Below are 17,654 nucleotides of genomic sequence, written 5' to 3'. Positions count from 1 at the left end.
AATCCACCTAACCTGCATGTCTTTGGACTGTGGGAGGAAACCGGAGCACCCAGAGGAAACCCACGCAGACACGGGGAGAACATGCAAACTCCACGCAGGGAGGACCCGGGAAGCAAACCCGGGTCTCCTAACTGCGAGGCAGCAGTGCTACCACTGCGCCATTGTGCCACCCTGACAGTATATTAGCATCATAATTATTATTCATTTCATATTATTATTATTTGGATCATTAGTATACTTTTTACACTTCTGATTTTGTACTTTTAGTGTTTTGCCCATTTTACTGTAGAAAGATAAGATTTAATAAAAGTGCCATTTTTCAAGCCAAAGAATGCAATGCTTCTTACATGTTTTTTTTTTTTTAGAAAACATGTAACATTAAGGAGGTTCATGAAGGGTGCTTTGGTACAGTTGTCATGACTGAATGCCATTCTGATGTCGCCAAGTGTAGCCGCTCCACCAGTTTCTGTCTGCAGCTTCAGGTCATTCATAAACAGGAGGCAACTGACTCTCTGAGACTATTAAATCTATAGTCGAGATTACCGAGGAGACTGCTTAATGGGTTTAGTGTCTGGCAGAACAGTAGGGGTGATAAGAAGTCCTCTTTTACTTTTATGTTCTGGATAATGATCTGTCCATTGTCGTGAAAAAGCTGCAGGGTTTGTTGGCCTTTGGGGTATGGTGGTAGAAATCAAAGTTACAAAACGGGGTGGATATTACAATTCAGGCTCCAAGAGTGAGGTATACTGTCAAAGGCTTTTTGTGTTCAATCCATGAGGTTTCTAAGTCTTTTGCAGCATTTCATCCTATCCGGCGTGATTTCTTCTGTGCTTCAGAAGGCTGCTGTTTGTAGTGAATTGTTTGCCACATTCAAAACAGCAGTATGGCTTCTCCCCAGTGTGAGTTCTTATGTGGGTCTGAAGTGCACTCTTTTGTGAAAATTGTTTTCCACATTCAGAACAACAATACGGCTTCTCTCCAGTGTGAACTCTTGTGTGAGCCTGAAGACTGCTAGTGCTGGTAAATCCTTTACCACATTCTGAACAGCAATAAGGCTTCTCTCCCGTGTGAATTCTTCTATGCCTCTGAAGGCTACTAAGTTGTGTGAATCGCTTGCCACATTCAGAACAACAGTATGTCTTCTCTCCAGTGTGAATTCTTCTGTGGACTCTAAGGTTCTTAGCACTGGGATATCGTTTGTCGCATTCAGAACAACAGTATGGCTTCTCTCCAGTATGAGTTCTTATGTGGTCCCGAAGGCTGCGCGTGCAGGTAAATCCTTTACCACATTCTGAACAATGATATGGTTTCTCTCCTGTGTGAATTCTGCTGTGTCTGTGAAGACTGCTCACTTGTGTGAATCGCTTACCACATTCAGAACAACAATATGGCTTCTCTCCAGTGTGAATTTTTTTATGTTTATGAAGATTGCTCACATGTGTAAATAGCTTGCCACATTCAGAACAACAATATGGCTTTTCTCCAGTATGAATTTTTCTGTGCTTCTGAAGACTTCTCAATTTTGGGAATCCTTTGCCACATTCAGAACACTGATACAGCTTCTGTTGTGTTTCACTCAGATTGGACCTTTTCCTCTGCTCCTGGTGGACAGCAACTGCGTCTAAATCATGTATTTGTATCTGTCTGGTGATCACACCTGCTGTTGTTAGTTTCATCACTGGCAGAGTAGCACTGCTCAGTGAGGCTGGTATCAAACTCTCTGGTCCAGACGTCAATTTCTTTATACTTTCATCATTTGTTGTCTGCTGTGATCTGCACTGAAGAGAGGTCTGAGATGATGGAGATGAGAAGAAGCTGCCATTGTCTTGTGCAGCTGCCAAAAAAAAAAGAAATTAATTGCAACTTTAGAAAGAAATTTGTTAAGAAAGTGGTTTATTGTCAACATTAACTGACCTTCATTTTATTGATTCTGATTTAATTACTATACTGCTTTTTTAACACTATAAAGCACACAGCAACATAGTAGTGAAGAGAATGGAAAGGAGTTATTTTAATTGTTCAGCCCCTCAATTAATATATTTATGTAAGGCATTTGTCATGTGAAAATCACGAGTAGGCAGAAGAACAGAGTTTGATCTGTAAATTTCACTTTGTGTATTTTAACTTCTTATAGAAAAAGATGTCAAGTAGGAAAAACAGGGAAAACAAGAGGATCAGCTACAAAGACAGACAGTGCTGTTACTTTAGCAAAGAGAGGGGTCTTTAGGCATTAATGGCTGGTGGGGGCAGAGCCTAAGCAGCACATGATGTGCAAAATAAGTAAGATGTTAAATGAAAATGGGAAGCTTCTTATTAAGGTGTTTAGTGTGAACCCGAGCACAACCGCAGCAGAGCCCTGGGGTAGAAAGAATAGCTAAGTAAAAAATTTTTTTTTTTCCTCAGTCATTTACCAGACTCATGCTGCCCAGTAAACCCTGACCATACAGTGATTAGCTCTGCCGCCGGACAGCTCTCCAAATCTCGCGTTCAGGTCATGTGGTATGCAGCCTGTGTGTTCTTTATGTGTTCTTGTCACTTGTCATTTGTCATCTCAAAGCTGCTTGATTCTAAAGTGGATGTTTTTTCTTTCAAAACTGGCATTTCAGAAACTATAGATTTTCCTAGCATTGGGTAGTTGTGAGGCTTTTACGTTCTTTAATTTTTATAGGGCACTAATAGAAATACTTGGAAATTCAAAATTTCAACCATAGGGTGTTATTGGAGGATATTACAAGACCGTTATTACTATAGTGTGGCAAACAGACACACTCGATTTATCAAGAAAACACTTTTTCTTTGCTCTTTTCTTAATATTGGTAATGTTGTAATACAATCACTACAAACGACATGGTTCAAATTACAACTTTCTTTATTTTTGATACTGGGACTCATACACCAGGCAGCCTCAGATAGCAGTGGTAGGTAAACTCAACCCCCTTTTAACACTGTTTTGTCTTGGTAGAATATTATATTACTCTACTTTCCCCTATTGTATTATTATATGTAGTCTTTGTCAGAACGCCTCAAATCTCCCAGACTTACCACTGTTTATAAGGTATTATAGTATATAACTTCACCCCACCTTCCCTTCTACATCTATAACCTCAGGCAATTAGGTATAGTAAAAGACAAACAGGAGTTAAGTTACAATTTGTTGTTTGTTTGTCTGTCCAGGATTTTAAATCACCTGTAGCTCGCAAACTGTTTGACCTATTGACTTGAAATTTAGTACATATAAACAGTACTACGTGACGTCTACTATCCGCTTTCGGGGTGATGATTTTTATTACTCTTTTTATTTTTATTTTATTGTAGAATCAACTCTCAGCAGTGTGCAGCAGGGTGGCCGTGCGGCGCATGCGTATGGGCGCCGTTCTCATTCCCTACCACCTTCACTAATCATTTTTGAGGAAGATTGAAGACTTAAGTGCCAGCTTAAGTGAAAAATTAAAGAAAATGTACTGAGTAATTGCAACACAAAAACTAACTTAATTAGTTTTAACGCAAAAAGATGCCGACGAAAGAAAAGAAGCAGCAGGCCGCTAGGGTGGAGAAAAGAAGAGCTGCTCAGGAAGCAGCAAGCGCATCAACCTCTGAGCAAATGAATGCTAAACGTACAGAGAAAGAGTCTGAAAACTATGAATGCTCAAGTCAAGTGTATTCACTGCATGTTATCGTGCAGTATGCCATTACTGGTTGATAACATTCATAAATAATAACAATATGCAAAATACATTTGAATATTGCCAGCCATACAACCTGATAAATGCTGATGTGTAGTTTCAGGCGACACACAGACTTGTTAGTTACTTAAAAATGTCTCTAGTTAAGGCATCATTTGTGGTCAGCTTTCTTCAGAACTTGTTACTTATATTCCTATCTAAATCATTTATATATATATTTAAAATAGCAGCAGCCCTAGCACTGACCCCTCTGGTCACCACTCTTAACATAGGCCAGCTCTGATGAGGTTACTTGCACCATTAGCCTCTGCTTCCTGTGTCTGAGCCATCAAAAAACATCACCCTGATCTCCCACTTCTTTTAATTTGATGCCCAACCTCTCATGTAGCACCTTATCAAAAGCTTTCTGAAAGTCCAGATAAATAACATCATAAGCTCCACTTTGATCGTATCCTTTTGTTGCCTTCTCACAGAACTCCAGCATGTTAGTAAAACACGACCTCCCTCTTCTAAACCCATGCTGACTGCTCAGTCAAACTCCTGTTCTTGCCATGTGCTGCTCAATCTTATCCTTAATAATTCCTTCCATTAATTTTTCTGTGATGTACATTAAGTTTACTAACCTCTAGTTGCTTGCATCTGCCCTGTCACCCTTTTTATATAACGGGGTGATATTTGCCATTTTCCAGACCTTTGGAATCTCTTCAGTGCACAGTGATTTCATAAAAGTGTGTGTCAAGGGTTTACATCTGTACTCACTAGCCTCCTTAAGAACATATTATCTGGTCCTGGTGCTCCGTATTTGCAAAAGCATTCAGTTATTCAACTTAAAATCTTTCATCAGGCACATTTATCTCATTTAAAATTGCTCAAAATGCTCCCAGGGCAAGATCCAACCTGTGAATGTTGCAATCAAGTTCCAGCCTCACTGGGCCATGTGTTTTAGGTGTGTACCAAATTAACAACATTTTGGACAAAAATCTTTGCACGGCTATCAAGATAGCCTTGGTGTCACGATCCCTCTTAATCCATCAACAGCTGTATTTGGTGGGCTTCCAGATGACCTTAAAGTGGAGAAGGACAACCTGTAATTTCCTTTTCTACACTATTAGCATGTAGACTTACCTTGCTCAACTGGTAGAATCCCACCCCACCACTCTTAAGTCAGTGGTTAACCGATGTTTTATGCTATACTTGAAATTGGAAAAAAATCTAATTCTAACTTAGAGGATCTGTTCAAAACCTTTTTTTAAATATGGCAGGATCTAATCAATAACATTTTAGAACAAGCTTCCATATCGGTGGTAAAGGATACCCTTCTTTTCTTACTCCTTTTATAGAGTAGCTTCGGTTGCCATCTCCTCTCTCTTTCTCTAGGATGGGGGTCGAATTTTGCTTTTGTTAAATTTGACTTGACAGTATGGAATATTATCTGTTTCTAATTAAAATCAATAAAATAAACATAAAAAAAATAAGGCAGATATGTGTGAGAGAGAGGTGACCACATAAACCAAATGGAAGCAGAGCAGGAAGGTGTGTAATTGAAGTAAAAGCTATTACCATCTGCAAGAAAGTTAGATGGGTGTGCTTTATGGTGGTAGGTGGTCATGTGTCAAAGTATATTAATTTAGTAACACCAATGTCAGCATCTATTGTAAACAGCAGGGTGTATCCTGATGTCCTGGCTAAACTGCCCACCATGGCATAGTCTTTCTGCCCCCAGTAATCATCCTCTGGCTAACTATCACTCACCCCTTCACTTCCTAACAGCGCAAGATGGTAAGCATCCTAGAAAAAAATGGCTGCCGTCACATCATCCAGGTGGATGCCGCACATTAGAGGTGGTTGAAGTGTCTGCTCACTCACTATATAAAGTGCTTTGAGAAGCGAGTAAAGCATTACATAAATGTAAAGAATATTGAATGCGGGTATTTTTAAAAAGTCAGCCTACAAACATCTCAGCCATACTGAATTTCACCTGAGAAGCTAGTGCCTTAAACCAATCTGTAAGAAACTGGATCCTTCTAACAACATCTGCATGTATTACTTAACTGGGAGGGTCATTGGTATTGTTAGGGTGGAGAATGACAGTTTATGGGGTACATTTATATTTGATCTGACAAGCCTGTGCGCCGGGGATTGATCTCTCCACTTCTTAGTGATGCCACCAGCTCACTCTTTCAAATTTGCTTCACTCCGACTTTTATCCATCTTCTCTTCTGATCATCCATAATGAACCTTACGCTCCTGTGTGAGATGTTCTGCTTTGGGGTGTGAATATAAAGAGGGCATGTGGCACTAGAGGGTGGAGGTGGACTTGACACAAGAACTGAGACCTTTACAAAATGGCAAGGCTCAAGGTAACCTCTTAAACTTGCACTCTCTTTCTCACAGAAAATATTCCCATAATATCCAAGACCACTACACTTGCACACAATAACACTTGTAAATGATGCCTTAGAGAATAGGGTCAAGAAAACTAGCAAACTAATCCAAAAAAGACCCCAGCACCAACATCACGGCCTAAAACCACACAAACCGATGTACTCAGTGTACGAGGTGAGGCACAAAAATAACCGGACTGGGCTCGGGGCTTCCTGGAAAACCGTCTGGAGGTCAGCAAGATGTGAATCATAGAACTATATCCTTTCCTACACGCCCTCTCAAACCGCCGACCAGCTAGGTATATCCTATGAAAAGCCCAGTCAGTATTTGCACAACAATCGCTACACAAGTTGCCGCGATAATGTCAGGTAAAAAGAAATTAAACAGCGAATCAAGATCAAATTTCTCATGAAATTGCACAAAACTGCCACAGAAACTTGTGAAATGATTAAAACAGTGTACGGTGATAAAGTTTGTCTCACACAAAAGTTTTTGAGTGGCACAAATGTTTCAAGGAAGGACAAGAAAATGTGGAAGACATTCAACGCCCAGGTCACCCGCGCTCGCCTCAGACGGATGAAAACATCAAAATGTTGAATCATATTGTTTGAAATGATTGTCACCTAGGTGTTCGAGCTATCTCAGAGTCGCCTGGTATTGACAGGGAATCAGTGAGATGCATTTTGCACCAAGAACTTTACATGACAAAAGTTTGTATAGAAGGTGACAATGTTTAGAATGCTGTAGTTCATCAATACATATTTTTGTTTACCAATCCGGTTATTTTTGGGTCTCACCTCGTATTTTACATAATGCTCTTCATGATGTGCAGGCTCACACACTTACACACATTTATAAACAGCCGTACAAAGCATTGCCTGTTCTTTCTAAAACCAGAAAACATTTAAATACAAATGCACAAACATTCAAAAAACTCTTTAACTCTAGGTTTATTTAAACATGGACTAAAACAAAATTAACCTCAATTGTTAGCAAAAACAGATCATGGTAATGTCCTTTATACTGGTAATAGAGATATGGACAGATTTGCAGTGGAGCAGAAGAAAATGAAAATTCCAGTTGACAGCTTTAATAGAGAAAATAAAATTAGAGAATTAGGAGACAAAGTCGCAGTTCTGACAACCTCCTAGCCTGGCCCTCCTGGACATTCATTAATGTCATAAACGCTTACTGGATGGTCTAAAATGCAGCAGTAGGAACCATGTTCATGTCACAAGCTCTTATACTGCCTCAAATGAGTTCATATTGCACTTGCCAAGCCAGTAATTTGCCAAAAAAACAAAATACTTCTTCAGCTTTTCTCCACTAACTATAAACCTCACAATGTTTTCAAGTCTCACATTAAATATGTACAAGATTGCCTCTCCATGCACATACAGCCTACCATAACACTTAAAAGTATTTTTATTTTACACTTACTTTTTCCAGACCGAGTTGATGATGATGACTGACTGTCCAGAGTTCTAAAAGATGAAATGTCCTCAATCATCTTTGTGTCGGACTGTAACGATTCAGACTTCACCTTGAGGTCATTGTGCTTCGTAATTTTCCATTTTTGTTCCTCATTATTGACAGACGTCCCCTCAGCCTCATCGTTAATGTTCACAGTTACCTGTTCATAATCCTCCTCCTTAATGCACAGACTCTCCTGTTTGGGGTGGACAGCCTCCCATTCACAGTCCTCTCCCTTAATACTCACTGTCATTATCTCCATAGTATTTACTTCAGTTTCACATGCTTCTTCTTTGACATCCATCTTGATGTTATAGTTAATGGCAGCTGCTTCTTTCTTGCTGTTGAAAGAACAGAATTTAATTCCATCAATACATTTTAAATACATTGTAGTTTCTTTATTAGTAGCTTTCAGCTAAGGTGTAGGTCAAGGCAGACAGCTTAGAGAAGTCATACTATAGCAGATTGAAAGCAACTCATCACTCTTCATATCACATTATCAAGTGCAAAACAAATTTAGTGGAGTGAAGGTCTGACACTCTTGAAGAGGACCACCTCACACAGCTGAGGCCCACTGGAATGCACTACTAGGTTTACAGATAGAGTGTTTAAAGGTAAATGCGCTACATTTTCTTAGGGACTTTCAAAACTTGACTTGATGTTTTTTTTAGAAGAAATAAATGGAAAGGACTGGCTTTGTTGTACTGAATGGCCTGTTCTCATCCAGATTGTTCTAATGTTCTAAATGGCAGGCCACTGGATTTGCTTGTGTATTAGTTTAACTTCTAGATGTCGTAATTCAATTTCTTTGAGAACTTAGTGGAAACAAAGTAGTAGTGTGGGATACATGAAAGCAAATTTACAGTGCGGCAGTTAAGCAGACTTTATCGCAGATAGCATCATTGACCAGAGGAGTCATCACAAGTCACTTTTCAGAGTGAAAAATTACAATGCAAGGTACAGTCATATGAAATAGTTTGGGAACCCCTCTTAATTCTTTGGATTTTTGTTTATCATTGGCAGAGCTTTCAAACTAGCAACTTCCTTTTAATATCTGACATGCCTTATGGAAACAGTAGTATTTCAGCAGTGATATTAAGTTTATTGGATTAACAGAAAATATGCAATATGCATCATAACAAAATTAGACAGGTGCATAAATTTGGGCACCGCAACAGAGATATGACATCAATACTTAGTAGAGCCTCCTTTTGTAAATAAACCAGCCTCTAGACGCCTCCTATAGCCTTTGATGAGTGTTTGGATTCTGGATGGAGGTATTTTTGACCATTTTTCCATACAAAATCTCTCCAGTTCGGTTAAATTTGATTGCTGCCAAATATGGACAGCCTGCTTCAAATCATCCCTTACATTTTTGATGATATTCAAGTCAGGGGACTGTGATGGCCATTCCAGAACATTGAAATTCTCCCTCTGCATGAATGCCTTTGTAGATTTCGAACTGTGTTTTGTGTCATTGTCTTGTTGGAATATCCAACCCCTGCGTAACTTCAACTTTGTGACTGATGCTTGATAATTATCCTGAAGAATTTGTTGATATTGGGTTGAATTCATCCAACCCTCGACTTTAACAAGGGCCCCAGCCCCTGAACTAACCACACAGCATGATGGAACCTCCACCAAATCTGACAGTAGGTAGCAGGTGTTTTTCTTCTGCCATTAAAAGTGCTTTTTGTTATGACCAAATAACTCAATTTTTGTCTCATCAGTCCAAAGCACTTTGTTTCAAAATAAACCTGGCTTAGCTAAATGAGAATTTGTTTACAACAAGCGACTCTCTGTTTGTGGTGTGAGTGCAGAAAGGGCTTCCTTCTCATCACCCTGCCATACAGAAGTCCTTTGTGCAAATTGCACTGAATTGTAGAACAATGTACAGATACACCATCTGCAGCTAGATGTTCTTGCAGTTCTTGGTAGGTGATCTGTGGGTTGTCTGTAACCATTCTCACAATCCTGCCCATATGCCGCTCCTGTATTTTTCTTGGTCTGCCAGACCTGCTGGGTTTAACAGCAACTGTGCCTGTGGCCTTCCATTTCCTGATTACATTCCTTTTAGTTGAAACCGACAGTTTAAACCTCTGAGATAGGTTTCTGTAGCCTTCCTCTAAATCATGAGACTGAACAATCTTTGTTTTCAGATCTCTTGAGAGTTGCTTTGAGGATCCCAGGCTGTCACTCTTCAGAGGAGAGTCAAAGGGAAGCACAACTTGCAATTGACCACCTTAAATACCTTTATATCTCATGATTGGACACACCTGTCTATGAAGTTCAAGGCTTAACGAGCTAATCCAACCAAATTGGTGTTGCAAGTAATCAGTATTGAGCAGTTACAGGCATTCAAATCAGCAAAATGACAAGGGGACCCACGTTTTTGCACAGTTGATTTAATTTGATTTAATTTCATACAACTAAATACTGCTTCACTAAAAATCTTTGTTCGGAAAACACCCCAGTGCTCAGATGTTACTTGGAAATGAAAGACATACCACTGATATCTTTTTTGTTGAAAGTAAAGTCAATTATTATGCAGGCTGAGAGGGGTTCCCAAACTTTTTCATATGACTGTATAACAGAATTGACCAGCACAATAATATCAAAGCAGCAAAGGCAAATAAATCCAAAAAAAGTCAAACATGAAGAGTTGGAATTCTACCTCACAGATTTAAGCAGCAAGCAACCAAATTAGCATAAAAAATAAGCAATTAGAAGACATTTCTGATCATTGAGGAGTTTGTACCCATTAAAGCCAGTACATTAGTCACAGGGCTTCTTCCATGCTACATGGAGGTTTGCGGTCACTGTGCTGTGTTTCTGTAATGGTGCTCAAGACGATTAGATATGAGTAATGAGATACGCACTTTAGTGAACCGATACCAGACCGCACTTTAGTGATGTGTTTGTCACAGATATTTGGGGGGGGTGTTGTTGGGAGTCCTGCCTCACTGAAGAGCCCAGCTACAGCTTTATGATAGAGAAATGACTTCTTACTACTACTAGAACTACTACTAATAATAAATTACTGTGTGTTTTTGAACATGTCCTCCACAAATAGAATATAATCAAAGTATTAGGAGCCAGCAGAAAGCTTACAAATGAAACTGCCTTAAAAAAAAGGGTACTTGTGTACTAAACGTATGGCATGACAAAGGAAATCAGAAGTGTTTTGACAAATTCATAACATATTTATTGTGATAAAAAATATAGAAATTTACAGAAATTGGAATATTAAAGAAATACAAACGTACAATTGGAACTTATTACCACAAAGGTTGTGGCACCAAATTGAAGAGGGGAGGTTGCATAAGGTTTCCCCATTCCTATTCATTCTATTGTTGGGCTCCGTGGAACAGGTTTCACTGCCGTCCGTTTAGTACACAAGTACCAAAAAAAGAAAGAAAGATGCTTAATGATGGAGGACGGCAGCTAAACAGTCTGAGAATTAATGAAAAATTGCAGATTTTCCTGTAACATCACTAAAACAAAACTTCAGCTCCATTTTCAACAACTCAAACTAAAGTTTCATGCTTACAGATTTAATCGTGTGATAGAGAGAGAGAGAGAGAGAGAGAAACTCACACACACAGAGAAAACCTTCATTAACTGAAGACTTAAAAGAATTATGAAGACCTCTTCAATACTGATAGTTAGGAGGGGGATGATAAACCTGATTACCTGCTGCTATACAATATGATATGACCTGTGGCATGAATAAAAAATAAATACAAATTGAACATATGTTAAAAATTAGTGCGAAACACCTTAAATTATAAAACATGCTCACAAAACATGAAAGAAAGAATGTGAATGCAGAGAGAAATGGGAAATGTGCTGATGCATCACACTGCTTCTAAGTGAAATTACTGCCTCCTCCTCAAAAAATTGTTTGATCAAACAATAACACTAAGAGAAGGAATGTATGGAGTGAGGTTAATTAGCCTTCCATGTTAAGACTATCCAGTACATATATTTTTGATTAGATTATAAGGGCCTAGGGATATTTTCTTTAAATTTCATTTGTGATTTTCGTGGGAAACAGTGCCATTGCAGTACTGAGAGGTAATTAACATCAACACTCCTGCCATGTAAATGGAACTTTCCACAAGAAAGGAAAAGCAGGTAATGGGTGCGCCTTCAGTTCTGTGATGGCCGCTAAGTGACGTTTTTTAATCCTCCACCCCTGTGTTTCATTTGCTTATATTTTAATACGAGCCGGACCCCCGTAGCTGCGCCCACACAGTAATGAAACAGGACAAACTTTAAAAATCAATAGATGTTTGCCCTGTATCTGATCGTGTTCAGTTCTGACGGGAGAGCGTTCCCCGCATGGGGAGAAAAGCACATGGCCATGAAATCTCTGGGAAACAGCAGCTACCCAGTAAAACACATGTAGTAATGATCGATCACTCCCACAATAACGTCAAACGTCACTCCATAACAATCTGTAGATAATAATGCATTCTAACACATGGCGAGAAGTAGACCAACTTGTGAATGAGGAAGGCCCCGCCCCCCTACTCTCAGCCCACAACCACTCTCTTGGATTTGCATAAATACATCGGTATCGCAAGCGAACTCTGGTACTTAGCGCAATGAGAGAAGTCGGAAAATCAACCAGAAAGTTCAAGAAAGTTATAGAAAACAACCAGATCTAAATCCGTTAAGTAATTCTCTCGTGAAAAGGGGACAGACATACAGACAAAACCCGCTTGGACCACAAAATTTTTAAAAACGTTTCTTAGCCATCACCTATGGGCCAAGGCTAACCAACTTTCCAAATTTTAAGTCCTCGTGGTTCAGGAGATTTCGTGATGAGTGAGTCAATGGTATTTGGCTTATATACATATTTTATATATATATATATATATATATATATATAAAATATATATATATATATATATATATATATATATATATACAGTGGTGTGAAAAACTATTTGCCCCCTTCCTGATTTCTTATTCTTTAAACACAAAATGCAGTTTTTAAATGATGGTTTTTATTATTTAGGGAGAAAAAATCCAAACCTACATGGCCCTGTGTGAAAAGTAATTGCCCCTTGTTAAAAAATAACCTAACTGTGGTGTATCACACCTGAGTTCAATTTCCGTAGCCACCTCCAGGCCTGATTACTGCCACACCTGTTTCAATCAAGACATCACTTCAATAGGAGCTGCCTGACACAGAGAAGTAGACCAAAAGCACCTCAAAAGCTAGACATCATGCCAAGATCCAAAGAAATTCAGGAACAAATGAGAACAGAAGTAATTGAGATCTATCAGTCTGGTAAAGGTTATAAAGCCATTTCTAAAGCTTTGGGACTCCAGCGAACCACAGTGAGAGCCATTATCCACAAATGGCAAAAACATGGAACAGTGATGAACCTTCCCAGGAGTGGCCGGCCGACCAAAATTACCCGAAGAGCAGAGACGACTCATCCGAGAGGTCACAAAGACCCCAGGACAATGTCTAAAGAACTGCAGGCCTCACTTGCCTCAATTAAGGTCAGTATTCACGACTCCACCATAAGAAAGAGACTGGGTAAAACGTCCTGCATGGCAGATTTCAAGACGCAAACCACTGTTAAGCAAAAAGAACATTAGGGCTCGTCTCAATTTTGCTAAGAAACATCTCAATGATTGCCAAGACTTTTGGGAAAATACCTTGTGGACTGATGAGACAAAAGTTGAACTTTTGGAAGGCAAATGTCCCGTTACATCTGGCGTAAAAGGAACACAGCATTTCAGAAAAAGAACATCATACCAACAGTAAAATATGGTGGTGGTAGTGTGATGGTCTGGGGTTGTTTTGCTGCTTCAGGACCTGGAAGGCTTGCTGTGATAGATGGAACCATGAATTCTACTGTCTACCAAAAAATCCTGAAGGAGAATGTCCGGCCATCTGTTTGTCAACTCAAGCTGAAGCGATCTTGGGTGCTGCAACAGGACAATGACCCAAAACACACCAGCAAATCCACCTCTGAATGGCTGAAGAAAAACAAAATGAAGACTTTGGAGTGGCCTAGTCAAAGTCCTGACCTGAATCCAATTGAGATGCTATGGCATGACCTTAAAAAGGCGGTTCATGCTAGAAAACCCTCAAATAAAGCTGAATTACAACAATTCTGCAAAGATGAGTGGGCCAAAATTCCTCCAGAGCGCTGCAAAAGACTCATTGCAAGTTATCGCAAACGCTTGATTGCAGTTATTGCTGCTAAGGGTGGCCCAACCAGTTATTAGGTTCAGGGGGCAATTACTTTTTCACATAGGGCCATGTAGGTTTGGATTTTTTTTTCTCCCTAAATAATAAAAACCATCATTTAAAAACTGCATTTTGTGTTTACTTGTGTTATATTTGACTAATGGTTAAATGTGTTTGATGATCAGAAACATTTTGTGTGACAAACATGCAAAAGAATAAGAAATCAGGAAGGGGGCAAATAGTTTTTCACACCACTGTACATATATATATATAATGTGTGTGTATGTGTGTATATATATATGTGTGTGTGTGTGTGTGTGTATATATATATATAAATATATATATATATATATATATGTGTGTGTATACATATATATATGTATATATATGTGTGTGTGTGTGTGTGTATGTATATATGTGTATGTTCGTACGTACAGTATATATGTATATATATATATATGTATGTGTATATATATATTGTAACGTGCAGGCAATGCTTTCTAGCCTTGTCTGAGGGCGAAGGAGGACTGGAAGGGGAGGTTTCTAATTGAGAGGGGCGGACACACCTTGTGGGGGTGTGTTGGGGTTCCTGGTTGTGCTGGGAGTGTGTGGATTTCCGGAGTCAACGAGATTGCCCCATTACTTTTGTATACAACCAATTTAACTAAAATAAAACTGAAGAGGCCCTGACAGCTGCGAGTGCTCCTGTTATTATTTACCCAGAGCGCCACAATATGTATGTATGTGTGTGTGTGTGTATATATATGTATATGTGTGTGTATATGTGTAAATATATATATATATATATATATATATATATATATATATATATATATATATATATATATATATATATATATATATATAAATGTTTTATATTACAGGGCATTCAGGTGAAGAAACTCAGTACATGCTGTGTATTCCACATACATTTTATTTAATGTTTTTTAAACAAACTTTTTAAGTTCTGTGATGGCCACTGTGAGGGTATGCAGGTGATTAAACTCTACATGTTTCGTAATACAGTGAAAAATTAAACTCACAGGAGAGTGGAACAAATGATCGCGTGGCCTCTATCGTACATCTAACAAAAATAAATAAATCATAACGCAGAGGGTGACTGAAACAGCGGTTACACAAGGAACTGCGGTTTGAAGTTCAAACGGGACTCGACGACATGAAATAAAGTGAGTGAGCCGCAGACTGAGGAAAATGAATGGCGAGTACCGCAGGACACGGAAATGTTCACTTGAGCAAAGTCCTCGACATTCTGCGTGCTTGAGATTCAAGTCGCCTGCTGTAACACTAACTAATGCGCCGAAAAATGCACATCCTCAAAGTGTCGGACTCACCTTCTGCCTCTGGGTTATGCGATATATTTTACAGTCGGCTCACTACTGAGAAAGAGTCTGTCGCCATGCGAAGCACGTGCAGGATTTGGTTTCTGGCGCATTTGATGACGTCACATGCACGTCTTCTTACTGTACCGGGTTCGCACAGTGCACTGGATACTGTATGTGAGGTGACTGTTTAAAATAATTCGCACATTCGTTAAAGGGTTTATCTGTCTGTTCTATTTGGTGCTAGTTTTAGATCTTATACATTTATTATGTTGTGGCGAAACCAGAGCTTGTGAAAAGATGCTCTAAAATCCGAGTGGAATAAAGAAAGGAAATCTTCCACTTTCAAGGGCGTATCTTATACAGAAACCTGGACCATTAGATTATCAGGGGAGAGAGCTTTCTGTTTTAAAGAAAATAAAGTGTTCTCATGGAGTAAACGTTTATAGCATATGTGGCTGAGTTAGTTTATGTTTTATTTTCGTGAACATTCTTAAAACTGTTTTTTTTTAATACTGAAATGCTTCTGTTTTATATATTGTGAACTTTGTTTAACATGAATCAATATCAAAGTATCTTGTGTATAATAGTTCCTGTTTACCTGTTGGGGGGGCTTTAATGAATGTAACACCCATAGGACGCACATGTAGCTTACAGCAGACACCTGGCAAAAGCTGGATGGCGCTTTTGCAGGTAAGGCGCTTCTCAGTACTCTCCGTCTCTCGTTTAAGCTGACAAGTTTTGAAATAGCGTATAGCGTCAGAAACTGCACCTCATGTGGTTATCGATGTCTTGAGATTCTATCGTGACTTTTGGTCGGCAGAAATGGATTTTAAAATATATATGTATATAGATATATATATGTATATATTCATATGTTAGACTTAGTGATTACTAAAGGACTGAAAATTGATATAAAACAGATCATTGATATTGGTCTATCAGACCATTTTCTTCTACTTTTTAATATAGAAATAATGATAAAAAACACTCATGAGAAGCATATTGTTAAAAAACGCTTCTTTGACTCGGCAGCAGCTTTAAAACTTACAATCATTTTAAGCAATCAGTCCGTTTATAGTGCCAGCTATAATAGCGAGGATAACGTAAATAGTAAGGTGGAAAGATTTAATACTAAAGTGAGAGCTGCTGTTGACATAGTTGCACCTGAAAAGACAGTGAAAAAATCTTCTAGCATTGTTATACCATGGAAGACCCAAAGAGTGTCTGATTTAAAGAGAACATGCCGTAGAGCTGAGCATCAATGGAGGAAGACTAAACTTACTATCCACCACGAAATATTAAAAGTCAAAATAACAGAATACAATAACACTGTCTGTCTTGAGAGACGCTGCTATTTCTCCAAGATTATAAATAACAATGCTAGTAATCCCAGAGTCTTATTTTCTACAATTGATCGCCTACTAAACCCAGGTAGCTCAAAGGAATGCCTCCTAAGTGCTTCCAGTGAAACCTGTGAGGCTGTCGCTGTATTTTTCAATCAAAAAATTAATGATATTAGAAATAACATAGTATATCCCTCCAACACTAAGGATCCTCCTAAGCCCCAGCATCCTGTTATAAACAAATTAAACTCTTTCACTAGGATAGATTTACCTGATTTAAAGAAAATAATCTCTCAATTAAAACCCTCCACCTGCGTCCTTGACCCGATACCAACAAGGTTTTTCAAAGAAGTATCAGGCGTGCTAATTGATAATGTTCTGACATAGTAAATTGTCACTAGATACGGGGTCTTCCCAGACTGTCTTAAAACTGCTGTAGTTAAACCCCTACTTAAGAAACATAATCTCGACCCCTCAGCTCTTGAAAATTTTAGACCCATCTCTAACCTGCCTTTCTTAAGTAAAGTTCTGGGGAAGGCAGTCATTATGCAGTTAAATGACCACCTAAATAAACATGCTATTCTTGATAAATTTCAGTCGGGTTTTAGAACAAATCACAGCACAGAAACTGCACTCGTTAAAGTAGTAAATGATTTACGAGTGAATGCAGACAGAGGCCATTTATCTGTTCTCATCCTCTTACAGTCATGTGAAAACATTAGGACACCCTTTGAAAGCATGTGGTTTTTTGTAACATTTTTAATAAATGGTTATTTCATCTCCGTTTCAACAATACAGAGAGATTAAAGTAATCCAACTAAACAAAGAAAACTGAAGAAAAGTCTTTTCAAGATCTTCTGTAAATGTCATTCTACAAAAATGCCTATTCTAACTGAGGAAAAAGATAGGACACCCTTGCCCCTAATAGCGAGTGTTACCTCCTTTGGCTGAAATAACTGCAGTGAGACGGTTCTTGTAGCCATCTACCAGTCTTCGACATCGGTCTGAGGAAATTTTACCCCACTCCTCAATGCAGAACTTTTTCAGCTGTGAGATGTTTGAGGGGTTTCTTGCACGTACAGCCCTTTTCAAGTCACCCCACAGCATCTCAATGGGATTCAAATCTGGACTTTGACTTGGCCATTCCAGGACTCTCCATTTCTTCTTTTTCAGCCAATCTTTGGTTGATTTACTAGTATGTTTTGGGTCA

General features: G+C 38.8%; 1 protein-coding gene across 1 annotated transcript; it reads right to left on the bottom strand.

Moving 5' to 3' along the window:
• Nucleotides 1-283: 283 nt before the first annotated feature.
• LOC120533290 (zinc finger protein 501-like) lies at nt 284-15,198 on the bottom strand. Its single transcript, XM_039760116.1, has 3 exons — nt 15,111-15,198; nt 7,509-7,882; nt 284-1,834 (listed from the first exon to the last, which is right to left on the bottom strand). The coding sequence occupies exons 2-3, from the start codon at nt 7,843-7,845 to the stop codon at nt 807-809; spliced, it is 1,365 nt and encodes a 454-aa protein (XP_039616050.1). The 5' UTR covers nt 7,846-7,882; nt 15,111-15,198; the 3' UTR covers nt 284-806.
• Nucleotides 15,199-17,654: the final 2,456 nt, after the last annotated feature.

The sequence above is a fragment of the Polypterus senegalus genome, chromosome 8 (genome assembly GCF_016835505.1).
Source record: "Polypterus senegalus isolate Bchr_013 chromosome 8, ASM1683550v1, whole genome shotgun sequence".
In the NCBI taxonomy this organism is placed as follows: domain Eukaryota; kingdom Metazoa; phylum Chordata; class Cladistia; order Polypteriformes; family Polypteridae; genus Polypterus; species Polypterus senegalus.
Note: the sequence above shows the minus strand (reverse complement) of the source record. Positions and strands in the feature narration are given on the sequence as shown.